The sequence below is a fragment of the Plectropomus leopardus genome, chromosome 21 (genome assembly GCF_026936395.1).
Source record: "Plectropomus leopardus strain MGB_pleo_1.0 chromosome 21, ASM2693639v1, whole genome shotgun sequence".
Classification (NCBI taxonomy): Eukaryota; Metazoa; Chordata; class Actinopteri; order Perciformes; family Serranidae; genus Plectropomus; species Plectropomus leopardus.
The window spans coordinates 344,345-355,892 of NC_142196.1; the positions used below are offsets into that span (position 1 = coordinate 344,345).

At 45.8% G+C, this 11,548-nt stretch overlaps 1 protein-coding gene across 2 annotated transcripts in view; it reads right to left on the reverse strand.

The window, feature by feature from the left end:
- Positions 1 to 10,931, reverse strand: part of LOC121960495 (rho guanine nucleotide exchange factor 4-like) — a 160,407-nt gene extending 149,476 nt beyond the window's left edge. For both annotated transcript variants that reach the window (XM_088071809.1, XM_042510217.2), the window contains exon 1: positions 10,389 to 10,931. In XM_088071809.1, coding sequence (XP_087927935.1) covers positions 10,389 to 10,647 — 259 coding nt within the window. In that variant the 5' untranslated portion in view covers positions 10,648 to 10,931. The remainder of the gene's footprint in view (positions 1 to 10,388) is intronic.
- Positions 10,932 to 11,548: the final 617 nt, after the last annotated feature.

Consider the following 11,548-nt stretch of genomic DNA (forward strand, 5'->3'; position numbering starts at 1 on the left):
GATCAGCTCATCCTTTATGTAAGAGAGCTAACCCGTTGAGGAATGCGTCATTGGGCCGCCAATTCCAGTCACTCTGCCGGCTCGGGTCCGGAAGTCAATAGCAAGTCAGCCACGGGTCCGATCGCCCTGTCGCTGGTTCAGGAGACCTCCAGTGGCGTCGGGACCCAGGGAAACAGTCGAAAACCTTTCAGTAGCTCCTCAGCGAAAGCGTGGAATGACGAACAGGCTGGAGTGCCCCTCTCCACTTCGGCCGTTTCCCCACAGGCGTGCTCGGCCCGTGAGGTGGTTAATAGCAACGCCACTCTGGCTCCCTCTGTGGCGAATGTGTGTGGCTGCAGAGCAAACAAGATGGAACAGTTAAGTCAGGAACGCAGGTTGCACCCCTCTGGATCTCCGGCATACGTTCCTGGCGCGCTTCACCCGGGGTTCTGGAGGCGGAGCTGGGCGATGGAGTGGAACTGGAGCCGTTGAGCGAACTTGCTGCTGGGGCGGCGTGTTGTGTCCAGCGTGGTTGCCATCTGGTGGACCTGATTAGCCAACAGGGTGAGAGCTCTTCCAAGGCAGAGGCAGACTGACGAGCCTCAGCCGCGTTGGAGGAGAGCTGAGCCTCGTGCTGCTGCAACATTCCTCGAAGCGCTGCGAGCGATTCTGGAGAGTGCTGGCGTCTGCTGGGTCCATTTCTGGCCAGATTGTACTGAAGCGGGTGTGTAGAACCCAGATGCAGTACTACAAAGCTCATGGATGGTTGGTAATGACTTTTAGTAATACCAACACTCACGAAAAGCAACTCACAGTTATTCAGTTCGTTCTTCGGGCCGTGAGCCCAAACACAGTCTCTGGGAATCCCACGAGGAGAAGACACGAAGCTTGAATCTACCGTGGCTGGAGAGCTGGAAACCCGTGGCTCGACGAGCCCGACAACACGTGTGTGAGCGTGCGTCGAGGGATTGGCGCTGAATCGTGGTCGAGGACAGGCAGTGGATCGAAGCCAGGAAAACAGTCCGAGAGAACAACAATGCCGTCCGAGAGCAGGCAGGAGGATCGCGTCATTAATTGAGCGGGGAGGTCTTTGCCAGTGAAGCCGTCAGATTTCGGAGCGAAGCAAGCACGTGGTCGGGGACAGAAGGCAGGTAGGTACACGGGGAGTCAGGCACGGAGAGCTGGTCGGGAACAGGCTGGAGTCGGCAACGGTAAATCTGGCAGGGAAAGCAGCTGGAGAGTCGTGCATAATGCAGAGGAACAATCTGGCAGTGAATGAATGTGTGGGAGTGTCTTAAATACCGGCCTGATTGGCGATGAGCTGCAGCTGTGAGAGAGGAGGCTGCAGCAGTGGGCGTGGCTTGTCTGGAGAGCAGGTCAGGAGAAGGTGAGTGGAAAAATACTGGCGGTGAGGAGGAGGGGGAGGAAGCAGGAACCATGACAATAGTGTGATATAATGGTCCATGCTGTATCATAAGTTATCATTGTAGGTATTAAGTAAAGTGTAATCATTTTCATGCATTTATAAGAATGTATGGCACATCATAAGTGATTAATGCATACCATACACTAGAATACTTTGAAAATGCATTTAGAAGACTGAATTCTGACAATGTGTCAAAGAGTTTTTAGCGAGTTAGATTTCAAAAAGACTGGGGATCTTTTGAATAGTGATCTGCTTCTACAAAATGAATTTAAGGATCAACCCAAATAGTGTACAAGCGTCCCCCCAACCTAAGACAAATGCTCATAAAATCTGATCTTACCCCAATCAAAAACATCACTTTCCTTGATCCTATGCCAGGTAACTAACGGTGTGGTTCATGCACATAGTGCAATTTACATATTAGTGTACTACATACACCCACTCGATAACAGTAAAAAAAACTAAAAATAAAAGGCACCATATACTGCTCAACAAAAAATGTAATTTACTTGATAAAATGTCCATGTGGTCTTAGCTTAGGCTAATCACTCTGTGGCCTCCCTCAGATATATTGGCACGTTAGGTCTCCAAGAAGAGGAGGAGATTTAAATACTCTCCTATTTCAGAGAGAGTTTCCACATCTTCACCCTCTAAATGTTGACACCCAGAGGTTTAAACCAAGAATACGAGATTAATTCCTTTTTCTGTGTTTCATTGTGTTTTGTGTACCATTGTATATATACAGTTTTGGACGTGCAAACTTATTAATATAACAAGGTGTTTTTGTTAATATAGTAAGTGTGTGTCTCTCCACATTGAGATTTTTACTCTTTTATGGATGTGTCCCTCCCCCCTTTTTTTCCTTCATTGGAACTTGAACTAAAACATTATTTTCCTGTATTGGAACTACATGTGTTCTGCTTTTTAGACGTTTGTTGTTGATGGATCTAATACAAATGTTTCTATAATATGGCCTTGACATCACTTTTTTGTCTATGCATTCAATGTATTTCCTATGTAATCTATTTAATTGTTTATTGGCAATTGTTTAACTACCTGGAATGACTCAACCACACCTGCAGCCATAGAACTTGTCGGCCTGTTGGTGTGAACTATGTATAAATATAAGTGTGGTTTCAGTGTGGTTTCAGGAGTATCGTGAGTGCAGTGTCATGTGCTTTATGGAGACATGGCTTCACCAGGATGTTCCTGACAACAACGTCTCCCTGGCTGGGTTCGAGACTCTACGGGCTGACCGGGATTTCACTGCGTGCGGCAAGCGGAAAGGAGGTGGGCTTGCTGTTCTCATTAACAACAAGTGGTGTCATCCCGGTAACATCACTGTTAAAAAACGGATATGTGGCCCGGACCTTGAACTGTTAGCCGTTGGACTGCGTCCATATTACATGCCCCAGGAGATCTCACACGCCATCATTGTTACGGTTTACATCCCCCCCTCCGCCAACCCGACAGCAGCGTGTGACGTCATCCACGGAGCAGTCGCGGAGCTTCAGACGTATCACCCCAGTGCTCTCATCACCATTTCTGGGGATTTTAACCATGTCAATATGGACAAAACCCTGACAGGATTCAGTCAGTATGTGGACTGTCCAACCAGGGAGGGGAAGACTTTGGACATGCTGTATGCTAACATTAAGGAGGCTTACAGCTCTTCACCTCTCCCCCCCTTGGGAAGATCTGACCACAACCTGGTCCACCTGAACCCCTGCTATGTGCCCCTGGTGAGGAGGCAGCCTGTGACTGTTAGGACTGTTCAGAAGTGGTCTGAGGAGGCCTACCAGACACTGCAGGGCTGTTTTGAAGTCACTGACTGGGATGCACTCTGTGAGCCACATGGAGAGGACATCGACGAACTCACAGAGTGTATCACCGATTACATTAATTTCTGTGTGGACTCCAATGTCCAACAAGGACTGTGAGATGTTACCCAAACAACAAACCCTGGGTAACAAAGGACATCAAAGCCATCCTGAATGACAAGAAGAGGGCATTCAGAGATGGCAACAGGGAGGAGCTGAGGATCATTCAGGGGCACCTGAAGTTAAAAATCAGAGAGGCCAAGGAGAACTACAGGAGGAAGCTGGAGTCCAAACTCCAGACAAATAATATACGGGAAGTCTGGAGTGGCATGAACACCATCACCGGCTACAGACCTAAGGGCAGCAGGAAGGTTGAGGGCAGCATGGACAGGGCCAACGAGTTGAATCTGTTTTTCAATAGATTTGACTCAGTGGCACCGGTTCAACCCCCATCAGTCCCTGCTGGTGTCTGTCCCCGAACAGCGCCCTTTGATCTCCTGACACCCCCCCTCCTCCTTATCCTCACTCATCGTCCTGTGAGGGTCTCACACCTCCACCTCACACCTTCGCTCAGCCACCTGCCCCCCCTGTCACATCAGAGCCCATAGACCCCATCTCTCCCCTCCCCACCAGGTCCTCCATTGTCCCTGACTGTTGACCAGGTCAGGAATCAGCTGAGAGCCCTCCACTCAGGCAAGGCAGCAGGCCCTGACGGTGTCAGGCCTGGGGTGCTCAAAGCCTGCGCCCCCCAGCTGTGTGGAGTTCTACATCGACTCTACACCCTGAGTCTCAGCCTCCAGAGGGTCCCTGTGATGTGGAAGACATCATGCCTGGTTCCGGTCCCGAAGACTCCCCATCCCAGGAGCAATAAGGACTACAGACCAGTGGCTCTGACGTCACACGTTATGAAGACCCTGGAGCGCCTGATTCTGGATCAGCTTCGGCCCATGGTCACTGCATCCCTGGACCCCCTCCAGTTCGCCTACCAGCCCCACCTGGGAGTAGATGATGCCATCATCTACCTGCTGAACCAAGTCTACACTCACCTGGACCAGCCAGCCAGCTCTGTGAGGATCATGTTTTTTGATTTCTCCAGCGCCTTTGACACCATCAGGCTGGCTCTGCTGGGTGAGAAGCTGACGGAGATGCAGGTTGAAGCCCCTCTTGTGTCCTGGATTATTGACTACCTGACTGGCAGACCACAGTATGTGCGCCTGCAGAGCTGTGTGTCAGACAGAGTGGTCAGTAACACTGGGGCACCTCAGGGAACTGTTCTCTCTCCCTTTCTCTTCACCCTTTACACCACGGACTTCTGTTATCGGTCAGAGTTCTGCCACCTTCAGAAGTTTTCTGATGACTCTGCCATAGTTGGATGTATCAGCAGGGGTGAGGAGACTGAGTACAGGGCTGTGGTGGAGGACTTTGTCTCATGGTGTGAGCTGAACCACCTGCAGCTCAATGTGGCAAAGTCTAAGGAACTGGTGGTGGACCTGAGGAGGACCAGGCCTCCTGTGACCCCTGTTTCCATCCAGGGGGTCAACGTGGACACTGTGGAGGACTATAAATATCTAGGAGTCCACATAGACAATAAACTGGACTGGGCTCGGAACACCGAAGCCCTTTATAAGAAAGGACAGAGCCGCCTCTACTTCCTGAGGAGGCTCAGGTCCTTCAACATCTGCAGGACGATGCTGAGGATGTTCTATGAGTCTGTGGTGTCTAGTGCGATTCTGTTTGCTGTGGTGTGCTGGGGCAGCAGACTGAGGGCTGCAGATGCAAACAGACTCAACAGACTCATCCGCAAAGCTGGTGATGTGGTGGGGGTGAAACTGGACTCCTTGGAGACAGTGATGGAGAGAAGGATGCTTCTCAAACTACGGAGCATCCTGGACAACAACACCCACCCCCTCCATCAGCTCCTGGTCCAGCACAGGAGCACACGGACCAACAGACTCAGACCACCCACCTCAAAAACTGAGCGTCACAGAAGGTCCTTTCTCCCAGTGGCAATAAAACTGTACAACTCATCTCTGTAAATTCACTGTCATCCTTCCACATTCACTGCACAGTGTCAGGTTATTTCATAATAACCTGACACTTATCGTACAGTCTTATTTATTTCTTGCGCACTGCTCTTTGCACTATGTATATAGTTTTATTCTGTCATTATGTGCACTATGTGCATTGTCTTGTTTTTCTTACCTGTTTGTTGTTGTTGAGCGGGGCACTGTTACGAACAGAATTTCCCTTGGGATGAATAAAGTATTCTGATTCTGATTCTGATTCTGATGATACTTTCAAACATTCGACCTGACAAAGATCCAAGTGGGATCGAAACGTTGTCTTGAACAATTTTGTGTGGCATGGAGTAAGTGTGCAGGGGTTACCTTCTTTCTTCATTCAAGTTTTTCAAAAGCTTTGCACCTATGCGATGTGTGCATAACAATTCTTTTTCAACTGGTTTTGAACTTATCTCACTCCCCTGTTGTTTACTTTCTGTCTGTAAATTGCTGTAACAGTGTTAAAAATGAGTCGAGTGCAAACACTTTCTATGAAGCGCATGTCTATAATTCATAATAACGCATTGTAAACATACTTACTCATTACATACTCATTTTGATTGCAATATCTATAATGAATTATGAGCATACTTATAATATGTTATAATGTGCAAGTAGTTATAAGTGACTATAAGAGGTCGTTGTTTGCCTTAAGTAAAGTGACAAAGAATTAGACTTAGACAATGCAATTATTTTGGTGGTTAGCCTGATGGCACCTGCTGTGTTGGCCTGAGAAGTGAATGGGCACCTTGCGAATGTAGCCAAATGAAACATGTCCCATGTGCCTGAAACAGATGTGCCAGAACAGTATCAGGTTTAAACGCTGCCGGTAATGGCGTAGTATATATGTTTGTTTCCCATCTGAACATGATGTTTTTTTTTCTATACCTTACAACATGCCTCCTTCCCCTAAACCTAATCTTCCATGCCAGCATGCAGATTTGTTTACATCCCGGCGTTGGTTGCTTAAACGTAACCACGTGCAGCATCAACTGCACAATGTGCATCTGTTGACATCACAGTTGCATCATGCAACACAAAGAGCCAACGCAGACGCATACCTAAAGTATAATATTTCATCCACTACAAAGCAGCAACATATGACGACTTGGGATGAGAACTTGCAGCGTGTGGCATTAGATCTTTTTTTTAAGCTTGTATGGGTCATATTAGAAAGGCACTGGCAAACAATATATGGTAATTTAGGCAGTTGTTCAGCTTAACAGAGTGCAGGCGGGAGGAATAGATGGAAAAGAGTGTCGGGAGTGATCTGCAACAGAGGGGTATCAGCTACAGTGAGAGGGAAGGTTTACGGGATGGTAGTGGGACCAGCTATAATGTATGGTGTAGAGGCAGTGACACTGACCAAACCACAGGTGGCAGAGCTGAAGATGCTAATTTTTAGTTGGATGAGGATGAACATGATGAGTATATTAGAGAGAGAAAAGATTGAGACAGTTTGGACATGTTCAGTGGAAGAATGCTGCATATATTGGGAGAAAGATGCTGATGTAAGAGCTGTCAGGAAGAAAGACAAAGGCCAAAGAGAAGCTTTATAGATATGGTGAGAGAGAACATGCAGGTAGTCACTGCAATAAAAGTAGAGACAGAAGACAGGAAGAGGTGGAAACAGATTATACAAGGTTTAAAAGACTTTTTGGTTACTGTTTTTGTGTAGTTTTTGTCCTTGACAGATATGAGAAGGAGTGATGGGGATTTTGCAGTTGAGATTTCCTCTGATGGAGATTAAAAGAGAATTTTAATCAGATTTAGGTTGGAGGTTTTTATTGTCCTCTGTTGGAGGTAGCAGGGCAAGTGAAAAGTCCATGTGACAGACATCCCCCCGCCCCCACCCCCACCCCTCCAGTTACTTTCGGTTCCAAAGGTACTATACTGGAAGCTTTTGATGAAAATGCGTAAGTATGTCAAGGTGAATTAGGATGGGCACCAAAGAATGTATAAACTATATTTATTCTACTGGCAACATGAAACAATAGCAGGAGTTCTCCTCTGCTACCCTCACCTCCTGATCCAATGTATAAATCTTGGCTGTCCAACCTTTTTGCAAGTCATCATATGACTTGGGTGGGCAGGACTCCACCAACTGTCATTCATATATTTATTGATGTTTATTACTCAAAAAGGTGTAACAAGTAAGTTATACCACGGCATCACATCAATGAATAAGGTCAATGCAGATTATTTCAAACAACAATGGGAAAAAGAGCTACATTGAAATAACTGAGGACATGTGGCTGAACGCCTGGGAAACACAGTTGACCTCCACTAACTTCCGGACCTGGTGACACATCTGCTGGAAAAACCTGATTCGCTTTTCCATCAATCCCAAGCAGAGGTTTTAAGAAAGCATGGTTGATTACGGCTGTAATTTCTGGTCTTTGTCCTTCTACTGAGACTTTCTGGAGGGATGTAACAACAATCATCAAAACAAAATCCAGTCTTTATCCTGAAAATATTCTTGCTGGATTAAGTGAAGATTATCTTATATTAAGTAAAATAGTAAATGGTACATGGACTGTACTTGTATAGCACTTTTCTAGTCTTTTTGACCACTCAAAGCACTTTCACACCACATGTCACATTCACCCATTCACAGACACATTCACACAGTGGTGGCCAAGGCTACTGTACAAGGTGCCACCTGCTACTCAGTAACCACTCACACGCACACACACTCCAATGCAGCAATTCAGGGTTCAGTATCTTGCCCGAGGATACTTCAACATCTTGACTGAAGGAGCCGGGGATCAAACCAGTGACCCCCTCCACCTCTGAGCCACAGCCACCCCAAAAGGTCATTACAAAACACTGGCTCCAGAAAAACAGTCCCACTCCTGTGTGTTACTGTTGTAAAACATTTTATCTTCTAGAAGGTGAGCTACTCCATACAACTTCAAAAACAACTGTGAGAAAACTGTGGGAAAAATTCTGTTTTTATTAAGTCATTGACACAGAGCTTTCATAATTATTGTATGTACAATGTGTGATATCCTACTTTTAATTAGGAAAATTTGCCCTGACTTTTTAAACATCATGCAACCTCAAATCTATTGGTTTTGGGGTCATCCATCATTGCTTAAATATTTTCTAAATTATTATGAACCAGGTTTGAGTCAGCCTGGACTTGTAGTGCATCATAAAAAAAACTGGCTGAGTTGGAGAATTTTTATCAGACAATATTCAGACAGGTTCTATGGGACTGTCTTTGTTTTTATTTTAGCCCTGTGTTTTAACATGCACTTTTTTTGTCTGAAATTCTGATTTTGCTTTGGAGGGAGCATTGATTCTCTGTAATTGTTGCACACCTGATAAGAATAAACTTGACCTGGAACTTGAGGCAACGATCAGCCTCACTAGTGTTTTACCTAATATGGCTCTTTTGACTTGAACCAGAGTGTTACCTAGTGGATCTGACTGAAGAGCCAAGGACACTATCTATAGACAGCCTGTTCCTCACACCAGCCCAACCTGGTTTGGAGCGCCAGGCAACAGCTTAACATAAGCTGCAAATCCATATAGGGCACACGGGAGTGGTGGTGGATAGGTCCAGCAAACACCGGACCTTCACACAGGAGCCCGCTATTTGCTTCCTGTATGTATGCATGACAGGCCTTTTTTTTAAAACCTAACCAGGTGCTTTTGTTGCCTAAACCAACCACCTGCTTGTGTTGTACAAGGAATTAAAGGTAAATACAAGTTGTTTTACTGAAGTTGTATGTTTATTTTGAAAAAGACTATGCATGTAATGAGCAGAAATTCTACATTTCCTGTGGAATCAGAAGAGTATTTTAAAAGCACACTATGTTACAGTCAACAACAAATGCATTCATGATATACATCATATGTAAACATGAAAAGTCCACTGAACAAGCAAGAAGACACGTTGAGAGTCAGAATGTGTTGCAGTAATACAAAGCACACATATATCTAAGTCAAAGAACATGCTGCCACCTACTACAGACACTCGCTCAGCAGTTAACAGCTAATGTTAGCGTTAACATCGGCCACTGCAGTGAGCAGTAACTTCCATCGGCCTGGGTAACCAATTTGGGTGAAAGGCACATTAGTGATGGTTATTTTGCTTGTATTTATATGACTGTGGAATTTATCAGAGATGTTAATGTATTTATAGAATGAAATAGCTCACACATCTTGTGAAATGCAGCAAACTTGGCGCTCACACACTGGTTGAACGAGACCACACCGATGCTATGCACTCTGACGTCCAAGGCAGGGGTTATGTTTAGCATGGCTCCAGTGCATAACAATTCACAGGTCACAGTCTTTTTATGTGTTTTCAACAAGTATTTTTTCTCATGTATTTATAAAGAATTGATTTTCACCTTACCCTGACTTCAAAGTTTTTGCTCACCAGCTACTGTGGCATTAAATCCTGATATAACGACTTAATGATAGCCTATTTCTGGTTTGACTCTGTAAAACCTGCAAAACTTTGTTGCATGTCATGCCTCCTCCCTCTCTTTTTAGCTATGTGCTGTCATTTTTGAATCAAGTTAAATGTCTGAAAATATCTACATCAATATCAGCACTGAGTTTGAAAACCTTTAAACAACATCCTGCCCAAGTCTTGAGAGTTGAGGGTGGTCAGGCAGATTCTTTTTGCTACCTGAGGGCCACTGTGAGTCCAAGATACTTGGTATACAAGCCATGTGTGCAGCAGATATAAACACAGTTTTCAATCAGTGAAAAGAGGAACATGTGAAAGGCAACCTGTTTGTATTTTCTGGATCTTTCTGCAATCCTAAAAAGCAAAAGGATACGGCCCACCCAGACACATCGATACAGAGCCTACCCTGTCAGCGGGTGTCAGCCAAATGGCTGGCATGACGCTCACACGCACATTCTCTCTCATAGCACACACACAAACTGTACATCCAGTCCAACCCTGAATAACACACTAACCTCACGACAGTGTGTTGGTCTTCTGGTGTGTTCACACGCAGTGCAGTGTGTGCATCCATGTGTATGAAAAAGGAGACGTTCCAAATGACATAGGTGCTGCAGTTAAATTATTTTGAGATTGATGTGCACAGACCTGCTTCGTGTGTGGAAAGCACTTACCTGTGGTAGAGTGCAGACTTTCCAAGCTCCAATAGCGAGAAAGGACCCCCCTCAGAGTTCCACCCAAGCTACCTCCTCCTCCGCCTCCACCCATACATCCACCCAGCCCCAGACCTCCGTCCACCATGTTGTCCACCCCTCCAACTGTCGGGCTCCCTCCGTCCGAGTCTGACCCTGGCGACAGCCCTGAGCTGCCACTGCTGCCACAACTGCCCCCAGGCAGGGGCACGCCCCCCTCCGAGCCCTGCTGGGTCCGCATCCTGATTTGGATGCCCAACAACAAGCAGGGGGGCGGGGGAAGGGGGTGGAAGTGGGCAGTGAAGAGAAAGAAGTGGAAATGAAGAGGACGCAAGACGACTGAACTGCTGGTTTATTCCTGGGGCAGGAGCTCAGAGGAGGAGAGAGAGGAGGAGGTGGCCTGTTCGGTGATATCTGCGACACTATTCGCTGAGGTAAGCTTCAGCTGTCAACTTGCTGCTTCCTCCTTCCATTGAGTGTACAGCAGCAGGATGTGGCGGCGGTCCTCTCCTCCACCTCTCTGCTCTGGAACGCCTCTCATACAACGGCAGCCTCTCTCTCAGCTGACATCAGTGGGGGTCCTGCAGGGGGGTTTCTGCAGCATGGAAGGCTTAGTAATGGTGCAGTATCCATTTAGCTGGAGATGAAAACAGCCTCTCTCAGTCTCCCTGCCCCCCTCCCTTTTCAGCTCTCCCAAACACACAACAACAAACACACACCACACTGTGTTGGTTTCCACCTTGAAGTACAGAGCAGATTTTCATATTGCATTCTTGACAAATTTCAGCCATTCTGAAACTTGTGTATTAGATGTATCTGTAATACTTTCTATGAAGCCCACGTCTTCATATAATAAAAACATACTTATAATGCATTATTATGCCCCTATAGTGCTGTATAATCATAGTTATAATCAGTCATGGTTATCTATAATGCTTTATAAAAATAATCATAACCCATTATGATGCCAATGTCTATAATGAATTAAAAGCATGCTTACAATGTGTTATAATGTGTATATAGTTATAAGTCACTATAAGTAGTCTTTGTTTTTGCCCTAAGTAAATTGACAAAGAAAAACACTGAGTCAATGCAAGAACAGCACATAATATGCTGTAAAACATATTGTTTTGAACAGGAAC